This window comes from Natrix helvetica (assembly GCF_964273705.1).
Source record: "Natrix helvetica genome assembly, chromosome: 14".
NCBI lineage: Eukaryota > Metazoa > Chordata > Lepidosauria > Squamata > Natricidae > Natrix > Natrix helvetica.
The window spans coordinates 7,404,463-7,417,370 of NC_138564.1; the positions used below are offsets into that span (position 1 = coordinate 7,404,463).

Below are 12,908 nucleotides of genomic sequence, written 5' to 3' on the forward strand. Positions count from 1 at the left end.
CCAGCCTCGCTTTAGTTTAGAGGGGGGAAAAAACCACACGTTGCGCAAGCGGCGTCATGCCGGCATAGCCCTCTTAGAAGCCCCGCCCTGTTTTCCCGCGCCTGCGCCATTCGAAGTGGGTCTTTGGGGCCGCTCGCCTAGTGTACCCGGTGGCGAGGTGAGTGGAAAGTTCCACGCGGTGGGCTCCTTGGGCTTCTGGCCGAGCATAGGGCCGCCCCTGCAACCTTCCCCAGCCTGGCGCCCTCCGGATGCGGATGGATTGCGAATCGAGGAAGGCCCCGCTTGTTAGGAGGCTCGGTTAAAAGGTGCTAGGTTGGAAGACTCCTGCGCAAGGGGTTCTGGGGGATGTAGTGTTAACACTCTCCATGGAAAAGCACCTTGTTCAATTGGATGCCTTGAGTGCCCTCCCCCCGCTCTCCCCCCCCCCCGGCTTTCCTGCTCAAGAACCCTATTGCTTTCTCAACCTTGGGAACTTTAAGATGGACTTCAATTCCCAGAATTCTCCAGCCATTTGTATTTCAATAGAAATCAAAAGCTTTCAAGCTTTGAGAAATTCCACCTGAAATAGCAAAAAACTAATAAAACACGTGGCTTCTCTCTAGTGGTGGGTTTCAAAATTTTTTAGAACCTATTCTGTAGGTGTGGCCTGCTTTGTGGGAGTGGCTTTCTGGCCATATGACCTGGTGGGAGTGGCTTGCTGGCCATGTGACCAGGTGGGTGTGGCCAACTTGTAAAATGTGGTGAAACTTACTTAACAACGCTCTTGCTTAGCAACCAAAATGTTGGCTCAGAAACTCTGGCATTTGAAGCACGCAAGTCTTGAAGCTGTCAAGTTACAAGACCCTTGCACCTCTAACCCTTTAGAAAAAAAACCCCCAGGGGTGTTCAAACTTGACAGCTTTAAGACTTGTGGACTTCAACTCCCAGAATTCCTCCTCTCGCTCTTCATCTTGATGATGTGCGGACGGGCGGGAGGAGGGAGCTGGAACCGGTTCTAAACGGCACGGTAGATTTGTGGAACCTCTTCTATAGAAGAGGTCAGAACTGGCAGGAACCCACCCCTGCTTGTCTCCTTGATTAAACCACACAGTTTAATTGTGACTTATTATGTTTTCCGACTTTTCATTCATTCAGTTAGTTTTGCCCTCAAAATGATCTCCCCTGTGATTTGGTTCAAGGTTTGGACGCTGCGAGAAAGTCAAGTCTGTTACTTCTCTTTTCTAGAGTGGCTGAAATAATGGAAGAAGACGAGGACTCCGTGCGCTCGGGGGGTCCAAAATGCGCCACTCCGGAATCGGCGGTCCAAAGCGTAGAAACAAATACGGGAAACCCTTCAGAGGCTTCGGACATGTACAGATACATTAAAGAGGACTTGTTCACTTCGGAAATCTACAAGGTGGAACTCCAGAACCTGCCCAGGTACATCGGCTTTAACGAAGTCAAGAAATTCCTCGCCAAATACGGACTTCACCCGCATAAGATCAAACTGATGGGGAAACAGACCTTCTCCTTTGTCACCTTCAAGAGCGAGGAAGAACGGGACAAAGCCATGAAAGTCCTCCACGGGGTCCGATGGAAGAACCGGAACCTGAGCGTCCGCTTGGCCAAGCCTAAAGCGGATCCCATTTTGAAGAAGAGGAAGAGAGAGGAAGGCGCCGAAGAAGCCTCGGCCAAGCGCCCGGCTTCATCCAACGACGGCGAGGAGGCGCCTCTGAGCAAGCAGATAGCGGATGTGGTGACTCCTTTGTGGGCTGTGCCCTACGAAGACCAGCTGGTGACGAAGAGGAAGCAGTGTGAAGAGGTGTTGGGGAAACTGACCAGGTACCCTGTATCCCTGAAAATGGAACCCATCTGGAAAAATAAGTCCTAGCGCCATGAGGGCGAATCTATGAGAGCTATATCTGTTGGCACGCGAGCCATCAGCTTCAACACGCGTGCCAGTCAGATGATTTTTGGCCTTCTGGGGGGGCTGGGGGAGGCCCCTTTCACCCTCCCCAGGCTTCAGGAATGCTTCCGGTGCCTGGGGAGGGCGAAAAACGGACCCAATGGGCCAACCTCCCCCGGCCCCCTAGCAATATGGCTCTTTCATCCCTCTGCTGCGGCTCCCCGTTGCTCAAATATGCGTCACAACCGCCAATGTGCGACCCCCAGCTGGTACATGACTTAATGTTTAATTCAACTACAACTTCCGGTGTTTTCCGTGGGAAACTGATCCAAATGGCTCTTTGAGTGTTTTAAGTTTGCCGCCCCCCCCCTGCCCTAGAGGAAATATCAAGCTCAGCTTGGTGGCGAGTTGTGCGGCTTGCGTGGGTGGGGGGGCTGTTGTGCGCGCATGCGGGGACACGCTTTGCGTTATGAGTGCCATATATGACCCATTTTTGGCACCCAACGATAAAACAATAAATAACAACAATGTTATTGTTATTAACAATGAAAAGGTTAGCCCTCCCTGTCCTAGCGTGATTTTTCAGGATGTTGGTAATATAAGGCCTGCCCCCAAAATAAGCCCGTTAAGATTGTCAGCCACACGGAGGCGTCTTGTGCCGTATTACACCAAAAATAAGACCTAAGCAGAAAATAAGACCTATTTGGTGCAAAAATGAATATAAAACCCAGTCTTATTTTGGGGGTAAACACGGTAATTTGCTTTTCTGGGAGCTTAATTCCCCTGGTAGATCCCTGACCTTGGTGAACTTCTCCATCTTCTAATGGACAAAGTTAACCCATGCTTGGATTCTCCCGCAGCGCACATAGAAGGATCGTTCAGTTAAGTCAACGGTCGTTCGGACCCTGCTCCCCAAACATGAGAAACCCTCTGAAGTGAACTCAAAAGATTCCTTTATTAGGAGCGCCGGCCACCCCAGCAAACTTTCTCTTTCAACAAGTCTGCCTGTATATATTTTCCGTCACACTTTCTTGGATTTTATGCTTGGAAAATGGGGACAGCAACCTCCACCACTTTGAACAATGATCGTGGTTTAGCGATGATACATGATGGGGCCCCGATTTTGGTTTAGTCATTTTCTTACCTCCAATTAATGTTTTGGTTTTTTTTGCTTTTGATTTCAGGGACATAGGAAACAACAACCGAGCACTACTCCCGTGGCTGTTCCTGCAAAAGGAGAAGCACGATGGGCTTTGTTGCCCCTTGGACGGAGTGAAGCCATCCCCATTACAGGTCATGCATACCGAGAGTTTTGCGCGACACCCGTTTCATCAAAGTTTGGGAGGAAGTAAAGTGCAGGGCACGGTGGCCCAGTGGCTAAAAAGCTGAGCTTGTCGATCAGAAAGGTTGGCAGTTGGGCGGTTCGAATCCCTAGTGCTGCGTAACAGAGTGAGCTCCCGTGACTTGTCCCAGCTTCTGCCAACCGAGCAGTTCGAAAGCACATAAAAAATGCAAGGAGAAAAATAGGGACCACCTTTGGTGGGAAGGGAACAGCGTTCTGTGCACCTTGGGTGTTGAGTCATGCCAGCCACATGACCATGGAGACGTCTTTGGACAGCGCTGGCTCTTCGGCTTTGAAACGGAGATGAGCACCGCCCCCTAGAGTTGGGAACTCCGTTACACGGCGCTAGGGATTTGAACTGTCGACCTTTCTGTTCGACAAGCTCAGCAGCCACTGAGCCACCACATCCCTAATAACCGTGGTACTAATTCAATCATTGCAGCGATTCCCATAACAAATGGAGCAAAGCTTCACTTAACAAATTTCTCACTTAACATAAATTCTGGACTCAATTGTCATGAGTCAAGGATTGTAGCCTGTTTCCCTGAAAATAAGACCTCCCTGGATAATAAGCCCAGTAGGGCTTTTGAGGGCATGCGCTAAAATAAGCCCTCCCTGAAAATATTGCAACACAGCAGCAGCCATGAGGTGACCACGCTCGGCGCCTCCTGCACCTCAAAAATAATAAGACTTCCCCGAAAATAAGGCCAAGCAATTATTTCAGGGGTCAAAAAAATAAATAAGACCCTGTCTTATTTTCGGGGAAGCACGGTAAGTCCAAGGACTGGCTGTACTGTCACAATGGTTAGGATTGTCGCTCATCACGTTCGTTGTGCCCTGCCAGCGTGCATTCTCCTGTTCAGCTTTATTCTGAATGTTGCCTTGCTTTGAATTTAGACCGGATACCGCAACAAATGTGAATTTTTGATTGGCTTAGGCCCAAATCAAGACGATAAAACGGTCGGCTTCCGGCTGGGCAAATACAAGGGGGGATCCTGCGCTGTGGTGGAACCTTTTGAGACCATCCACGTTCCCACGGAGGCCAAAAAGGTGGCCAGGGCTTTCCAAGTCTACATACGGTGAGCCACCTGCTGTTAATAAGTTTCTGCTTTCTGTTTCTCCAATTTTTGGCCCTTGCATGATAGGCAAATGTAGTGTTGTGGCCCGCCAGCAGAGTTGGCAGCAGATTCGGACAGTGAGGAAGTTGGGGAGGAAGATGGGCCAGTCCTGGAGTCTGGGGAAGGCTCTGAGGAGGGCTCTGTGTCGGAGGCAGAGAGGGGGCCAGGGCCGTCTGACAGTTATCAGCTGCCTTCAGAGTCAGACATCAGTAAGGCAGAAGAACAGCTGGAGCCTGTTCCCAGTGTGCACATGCGCAGAGTTGCCAGACGAAGGGAACAGCTAAAGAACAGGGGTCGACTTGGGAGTAAAGGCCACAGGTGGACAGTGAATGGCCCCTCACAGAGGAAATAAAAAGAGGAGCGAAAGGGGAGTGGAGTTTGCAGGAGACAGTTCGCTTCATTGGTTCGTGACTCTCCGAGACTCTTTGCCAAGTTTTGCAGATATCAGTCTGGCAGCTCTCCAAGCCAGATAAGGTCTGTGACTGTAAATCCTTCCCCAAAAGACTTTGCTGGATGGGAATGAGAATTCACAGCAAATTATTAAAAGGGGACCAGGAGTTTGTTTCATGCTCTTAGGAAGCCTAGATCAGAACATGTAGTTTGAATACATTGTCTAAAAATGAAATTCAATATAGGGAAAAGTAAAGTCTTGCACTTAGGCAAGAAAAACCAAAAGTGCACATATAGACTGGGTGAAATCCGGCGTACTAACAGTAAATGTGGGAGGGATCTTGGAGTCTTAGTCGACAACCAATTAAATATGAACCAACAGTGTGTGGAGGCAGCCAAAAAAGCCAACGCAATCCTAAGTTGCATTAACAGGGATACAGTCAAGATCAAGTAAGGTTCTAATATCACTCTATAAAGCCTTAGTAAGGCCACGCTTGGAATACGGCATCCAGTTTCGGTCCCCACACTATAAAAAAGATGTGGAGACTCTAGAAAGAGTGCAGAAAAGAGCAACCAGGATGATGAGGGGACTGGAGACTAAAACATACGATGAACGGTTGCAGGAACTGGGCCCGGCTAGTCTAGTGAAGAGAAAGACCAGGGGAGACAGGATAGCAGTCTTTAAATATTTGAGGGGCTGCCACAGAGAGGAGGGGGGTCAAACTATTCTCCAAAGCACCTGAAGGCCAGACAAGAAATAATGGATGGGAACTGACCCAGGAGAGATTCAATCCGGAAAGAAGGAGGAACTTTCTGACAGTGAGAACAATTTACCAATGGAACAGAAGATGCTTTCGGAAGTTGTGGGAGCTTCATCATTGGAGGCTTTCATGAAGAGACTAGATTGCCATCTGTCAGAAATAGTGTAGGTAGGATCTCCTGCTTGGGAGGGAGTTGGACTAGATGACCTACAAAATCCCTTCCAACTCTGTTAATCTGAATATATCTAAGATGATCAAAGGCTTGGAGATTAAAACATAGGATAAACAGTTGCAGGAACTGGGCATTGCTAGTCTAGTGAAGAGAAGGACCAGGGGAGACAGGAGAGCAGTCTTCCAATATTTGAGAGGCTGGTACAGAGAGGAAGGGGTCAAGCTATTTTCTAAGGCACCTGAAGGTCAGACAAGGAATAATGGATGGAAACTGACCAAGGAGAGATTCAACCTAAAAATAATGAGAAAATGCCCCCTCTATGGTGCAGGAAGCTGTCTAGGCTACGCCCTCGTGGGTATGCCCTGTTGCTAAAAATTTTCAATCCCGACCCTGAGCCACCCCCCTATCTTACACAGAACACTGGACAGCTCCCTATCAACATTACTGGTTTGGTAATCAAGGATTTGTAAATTGCAGATCAACTTCTTACGGCGTTTATAGCCCAGAAACTTACGAAGGACACTGGAAGCAGCTAACAGTCCGTACTAGCTCGAATGGCCACGTCATGGCAATTGCCTATTTTAATCCGCAGGTATGATAAAAATTTCTTTTCTATAATAATAAAACAGCCTTTTGGCAGCTTTTTCGATATCTTAGGAAACTGCTGATCGTTCTTGGGATTTAACACATGGTTTCCTCCGAGAAACGTAAGCCCTGCTTCAGATGTTGTCTTCATTTTTCCTAATTTTCTTTGAAGCCCGTGGTGCTGTTTTAAGACATCTAAGCATCTTTCTGGTGTTGTTTGTTTGTTTGTTTTTTGTTTTGGAATCTGTAGAAATTAAGCCAAGAAGAACGTGCTACGCTGCAAACTTCGATGGCTACTTACTTCACAGACGGTCCTGGAAAAGGCAGCGGAATAACATCTTTATATTTTGTAGAAGAAGGTCAGAGGTAACGACAAAATATATTTTTCAGGGTTATCGGACATGGGATGCCATCACCCCCCTATAAAGGGGGAAACTAAACTGCTGCAAAATACAGCTGAATGTTCAAAATGCTAAGCATTTAGTAAAAAATGTTAAGGTTCATTAGAAGTACTGTAGACTTAAGTGCAACTCAACCTATTTCCCCCCAGATCCAAGTATAATTTTTATTTACTTTTGTTCTGACTCAGGCTTCCTTAAAAAACAAGAAGCAGAGTCTTGGTCCTGGCAAAACTCCCTTTTATTTCCATGACTGTGAATTCCTTTCATTCACAGTCCGCAAGGCTTAGCAAACAGTCTTTCAGAGGAATATTTATCAACACGAACCTTATCTCGCTTGGAGATCTGCCAGATAACTAGTTTCCAAACCTAGGGCAAGGCAACACTTGGCACAGAGTCTGTTATAGTCACAAACAGAACTTTCCACTCTTGCCATGACCGAATGAATGAATTGTTTACTGCAAAAGCCCCCTTCCCATTCACTCCTTTTGTTTCCTATGGGAAGGACCAATCACATCCAAGGTGTGGCTTTACTCTTGAGTCGACCCTGCTTTCTTGGTTGTTCTTGTCTTCTGGCAGCTCTGCACATGTGCACCCTGGGAACAGGCTCCAGCTGTTTCTCTGCCTCATTGTTGTCTAGCTCCCTCTCTGCCTCCGACGCAGAGTCCCCGTCTGAGCTTCCTTCAGCCCCCAGGACTGGCCCATGTTTCTCCCCAACCTCCTCACTGTCTGACTCTGCTATCAGGTCCGCTGGCCTCCGGCAGGGCACAACAACTTTACTCCCACAGTTACTGGCAATACAGCCAAGAGGGGCTGGAAATAATTAGAATGAAATGTTAACTAGTGGGATTTTTTCTTCCTTTTTGTCTGTTAGTCCTTTGGGAGCGTTGCTGAATAGCCATCGCTCAATAAGATGGGAACATTTTAAGCGCTTTGATTTCATTAACATGTAAGCATTATTTGAGATTACTTAATTGTGCTGTTATAATATTGCAGCTGAAGCATCATTGCATTCATAAGTTCAAGCATCACCTCAGACCCCGTTTTCTGGCCCTGATTTGTTTTAACCCGTAATCTTAAATCGTTGAGTATGATTTTGCGGATGCGAGGAAGGCCGTCACAAAATTCCTTTTTTCCTGCTTCTTCTTCCCTCTGCAGAAAATCCCCAAATCGGGAAGATTTAATTTTGAACAACATCGCTGGTGAGAAGTACATCCAGGAAAATCTTCTGGGGTTAAAATTCCGGATTTCGCCCCATGCTTTTTTCCAGGTAATTTTTCCACAATGTTTTTTTTTTTTTTACTTCAGCCTGGTTTTGCAGGTGGGATTAATTGGATGTTCTTTTGAGGTGAATTTTTAGGAAAAGGGAAGGGCTGCCCATGTTCCTAGTTCCTTCCCCCACCCCTCCCAAAAAAGAATTTGTGTCAGGGTTTATTGTAAACCAGCCAGTGCATTAAACATTGGAGGGGTAAAATTATACAAGCCAATAAGTGTTTCTTAAAGGAAGAATTGAAATAAAAAGCATACATTAATCTGCATACAGCGATCTACATTTTAAAGGCCTTCCATTCTTTTTTGTTGGCTATTAAATAATAATAATAATAATATATATATATATATATATATATATATATATATATATATATATATATATATATATATATATATATATATATATATATATATATATATATATATATATATATATATATATATATGGCTCTGTGTGTGTTATGTTCTATCATAACTCTAGAACGCCTTGAGCAATTTCAACCAAACTTACCCTCTGGAGAAAAACACTATGGGGGTAAGACACCTCTAACATCCTCGGGGTGTGTGTTTTGTTAAGATGCAGCCTGTTGTGCCTTAAGATGGCTTCTATTGTACAGCACAGTGAAGTTACCATGGTAACTGCTTCACAGTACTCCACAAGGGGGCTCCCTCTGGTAAGGGGGGAAATCCAACATGAGAAATTATGTTTGGTCTGGACATTCCCCCCTATAAATGAATACCCGGGTAACGCTGGGTCAGCGGCTAGTGTAAAATAAATCACAGTGTATTTTATACCTAAGAGTCGGTGGGTGGCGGAGTTAAAAAGAAATTATGACTTGTAAAAAGTCCTGTGGTTTCCTTGTTCCTCCCTATCGTCCAAATGAAGCTTTTATGCTTTTCAATAAGTAAAACTCTTACTAAGTTTTTCACCGTAACTTTAATTTGGTATTCCGGCAAGTCAAACGGACTTCAACCCGCTGAGATTTTTGCCAGTGGCTTCTTCCCTGCTCGTTAGATGACTTAATAGCAAGAATAATGTTGGACTTCACAGGTGAACACGAAGGCCGCCGAGGTTCTGTATTCAACCATTCAGGATTGGGCCGACATCAATCAGGAAACCACGGTGCTGGATGTTTGCTGTGGGACTGGATCAATTGGCATATCTCTTGCACAGGTGAAGGGACAGGTTGGCTTCCTATTTCCACAGGGAAGGGGGAGCAGGGACATCACAGCCCCTCCCCCACCTTTAGTATGTAGGCCTAGACCAGGGGTCGGCAACCTGCAGCTCTGGAGCCGCATGTGGCTCTTTCATCCTCCGCTGCGGCTTCCCGTTGCCGGTCTGCAGAGGAAAAAAGACTCCGCGCTAGGAGGAGACTCTATGGTGAGTACTGTCAAGACTTCCGGTTGCAGAGGAAAAAGGATGCTGTGTTAGGAGGAGACTCTATGGTGAGGGAACCGGACTTCCGGTTGCAGAGGAAAAAGGATGCTGTGTTAGGAGACTCTATGGTGAGGAAACCGGACTTCTGGTTGGCAGAGGAAGAAGGATGCTGTGTTAGGAGGAGACACTATGGTGGGGGAGCCAGACTTCCGGTCGGCTCCAGAATTGAACAGGGGGTTTCTGGTTACGACTTACGACCATAATCAGGACTGGAACTTCCACTGCTAAGCTAGGCAGTTGAGAAGTGAGCTGCACCCAATTCTGCTATTATTATTTTTTTGCCATCATTATGCTCATAGCCAGCAAAGTGTTAACTGATTATTGCTTTTTTTTTTTATCATGCAGAAAGTGAAGAAAGTTATCGGAGTGGAACTCTGCCAAGAAGCGGTTGAAGATGCCAAAGCAAACGCTCAGATGAACGGTAAAATATAATAAATGTCGAAACCTCTTGCTCAACTCGGAATGTTTCTATCCGAACCAAAGGCGAGAATGGCATTCAGTTCTTACGTACAATGCACCAGTGATTTTCAACCTGTGGTCCACGGAGACACATACACACACCTGCCCTCCTAGGATCCATGATGTTGTCAACGGGGGCTTTGCGAAGGCTTGGGAACAAATGTCGTTTAAATCTTCAGTCTTGCGGGTCCGTGGCCATAAAAGGCATTTAAAGGGGTCCGTTGGGAAGAAAGAGTTGAGAACCACTGCAGTTGGATTTTCCCCCTTACCAGAGGGAGCCCCCTTATGGAGTACTGTGAAGACGTTACCATGGCAACTCCAAGGCGCTGTACAGTAGAAGCCATTTTACGGCAGTACAGTAGAAGCCATTTTAAGGCACAACAGGCTGTATCTTAACAGAACACACGTACTCCGAGGGGTGTTAGGGGTGTCTTATCCCCACCGTATTTGTTTCCAGAGAGTAAAATCATCTGTGTACAAAGTTTGGTTGAAATTGTTCGAGGCGTTCCAGAATTATGCTGGAACACACACACAGAGCCATTTTTATATATATAGAAGAAGGAAGACGACGTTAAGATTTTAACATAAACATATTCTTTGTTGCTCCCTTTTCAGGGCTGATGAATGTTGAATTCCACTGTGGGAAAGCTGAAGAGCTTGTTCCTCGCCTGGTGAACACGTTAGCACTACACCACACAGTTACAATTGTGGATCCCCCACGAGCAGGTTTACGTAAGTGGGGAGGGGGAACCTCGGGGCCATATTTAAGTGGGATTTTAAATTTACACAATGGTACAGGGAACTGTGCGGGAACACAAAAACGGATTTGGCAAGAGAAGAGAAGCAACTGCTGCTTTGCTTGTACGTTTTTCAACCACTGCAGCTTTCCTTTTCCTTTGAGATCAGTAAACAATCTTCTAATTTATCCTTTACTACTTTTGGGAGAGGGAGAGAGAAAAAAACCCCAAATTTGACTTTTGGGGATGTAATAGATGCTACAAAGCAAGTTATGGTAACATTGAACGATATGAAGACTTTGTTTTCCTGCTGAAAAAGGATCTGTAGAATTACTGTCTGCTTTTTCCTACTTTTGTTACGGTGGAGTTTTAACATTCCCTCGTTTGGAGCTAATTGTTGTTTCTTGACCCGGGGTGGTGGTGGAGGGGGAAGCTGCCTTTTCTTCAGAGTTGTCACGGCAGCCAAAAAAGCCTACAGTCATCCAACTGTATAATTTCCTAGATTCCAAAGTGATCCTCGCCATCCGAAAAGCCGAGCACTTGAAAAAGCTCCTTTACGTCTCCTGCAACCCTCGAGCGGCTATGAACAACTTTGTGGAGTGAGTCTACGCGTCATTGTTTTCATCGATTTAGCCGTTGTCTTACCCACTGCAGGATGGAAGCCTCTTCCGCGTGTTCCCAACCTCGTCAAGCCCCTCCCCCCCACCTCTCCCCATCCTATGATCAGGGGCCTCGAGGTGAAGGGGCTTGTGTGGGTATATGAAATAGTGGGCTATGTCGTTGGATGTCTCTATGTCCAGAAGGGTCTCTTTTCCCATGGTGAACAGGCCATAATGGATACCCCAGCGTAACACCGATCACATCTGCCAATCCGAATTGGACCAGATTATGGTCTGTCCCAGGGGCCAGCAAACTGCGGCTCTGGAGCCGCATGTGGCTTTTTCCTCCCTCTGCTGCGGCTCCGTCACCGGTCGGCGCCACAATTTTGAGGAGCTTCCGGTGGGAGGGGGAGGGGGAAGCACTGTGCGCCAGGAGAAGATTCTATGGCAAAGGGAGGGTTTTCCAGAAAGCCTATGTCAATTCGTAAAGCATTCCTGGCCTGCTCTCGAGTTGCCATAGGCAGGAGGGGGGAGAACTGACGGAGCAGCTTAGCTGCCACGATCAGAAGCACATTCCACGCATACCTTTCTCCCGATTGTATCCCAGGTTACAGAGCCAGCCGGAGAGGCGTGTTTTCTACAGCCCATAAAAGTGCTCCCGTTGGATAATGTGATTTATGACACGTCCTGGGAAGAAGGGGGGAAGTAAATTATGGGTCATAGGTGGGCAGTAAATTATGTGGGGCAGAGCTGACTCCAGCATGTTGGGTACGTGCTGACATGTTCCTCCTAATAAATAACAGAATTTCTTTTGAAACTTGGCTCGAGGCTCATGAATTAATTAGGGCATCCCAGAACCCTGACAAACTAATTTGGGCTGTTCCTTCCGCCATCATAGGTTGCTATGGGCAAATATTCACGTTAACCCTTTCCTCCAGATGGGCAGAATTGAAGCCGGTCCACCCAGCGGTGTGGGGTGGGGTGTCACGAGGGAGAGAAGCAACCTCAAGTCATTAAATAAAAGGATGAAGATTCATACTGTGTTTCCTCTCTCCCGTAGCCTTTGTCGAGCACCTTCTCACCGTGTGAAAGGCGACCCCTTCCGGGTTATCAAAGCAACGGCGGTAGATCTTTTCCCTCACACCATGCACTGCGAGATGCTTTTCTTCTTTGAAAGAATAGAGTATCCAAACAGCAAAGAAAGTAACGCCCCTGCGGGCTCAGCAGAGATTCCAGATGTTAAATCGGTGGAGATTCCAGATGTTAAATCGGGGGATACTCCGGGTGTGGGATCGGTGGAGATTCCTAATGTCAACTCGATGGAGATTCCAGGCGTGAAATCACTGGAGATTCCAGATGTGAAGTCCCAAGAGGCTGACACCGCAGACTCTCTCCCGAGAACAGTGATGGGATGTCCCAGTTAGCGATTCCAGTACCGAAGGGACCCGTTTTTTACTTCCTGATCTTAAAAGGGTCTGCTGCTTCCCCCCCACCCCCTTTCATTACCCAGCAAAGCTTCTGCTTAAAGTTTGAAAAAGCACCACGTTGAAGTATGTCAACAGTTTTAAGGGGAGACTGCTGGAAGCAAAGGCCTAAAGATACAATTTCAGACTGGATAGGTTTGTTTTTTTTGTAAAGGCATGTTTTTGAAATGAGCAAACGGGATGAGAGTCCTGTGTACCAAACGAATTAAAGCCACTGGGTGCATTTTGTGTTGTGTAACTTTCTTTGTCCCTAACGTACAATCAAAGT

General features: G+C 46.7%; 1 protein-coding gene across 1 annotated transcript; it reads left to right on the forward strand.

Moving 5' to 3' along the window:
- Nucleotides 1–18: 18 nt before the first annotated feature.
- On the forward strand, nucleotides 19–12,863 carry TRMT2A (tRNA methyltransferase 2 homolog A). The gene is made up of 12 exons (XM_081966898.1): nucleotides 19–157; nucleotides 1,225–1,821; nucleotides 3,070–3,178; nucleotides 4,125–4,306; nucleotides 6,146–6,260; nucleotides 6,504–6,619; nucleotides 7,810–7,921; nucleotides 8,975–9,097; nucleotides 9,707–9,782; nucleotides 10,436–10,552; nucleotides 11,060–11,156; nucleotides 12,217–12,863. Exons 2-12 carry the CDS (start codon nucleotides 1,238–1,240, stop codon nucleotides 12,578–12,580), a joined length of 1,995 nt encoding a protein of 664 aa, XP_081823024.1. The 5' UTR covers nucleotides 19–157; nucleotides 1,225–1,237; the 3' UTR covers nucleotides 12,581–12,863.
- Nucleotides 12,864–12,908: the final 45 nt, after the last annotated feature.

Bases quoted from the DNA above. Each gene is read 5' to 3' on its own strand.
- TRMT2A (XM_081966898.1), top strand. From the start codon at position 1,238: ATGGAAGAAGACGAGGACTCCGTGCGCTCGGGGGGTCCAAAATGCGCC. The intron at 3,179-4,124 runs GTCATGCATACC...CTTTGAATTTAG, and splicing joins TGAAGCCATCCCCATTACAG to ACCGGATACCGCAACAAATG. The intron at 9,098-9,706 runs GTGAAGGGACAG...TTTATCATGCAG, and splicing joins TTGGCATATCTCTTGCACAG to AAAGTGAAGAAAGTTATCGG.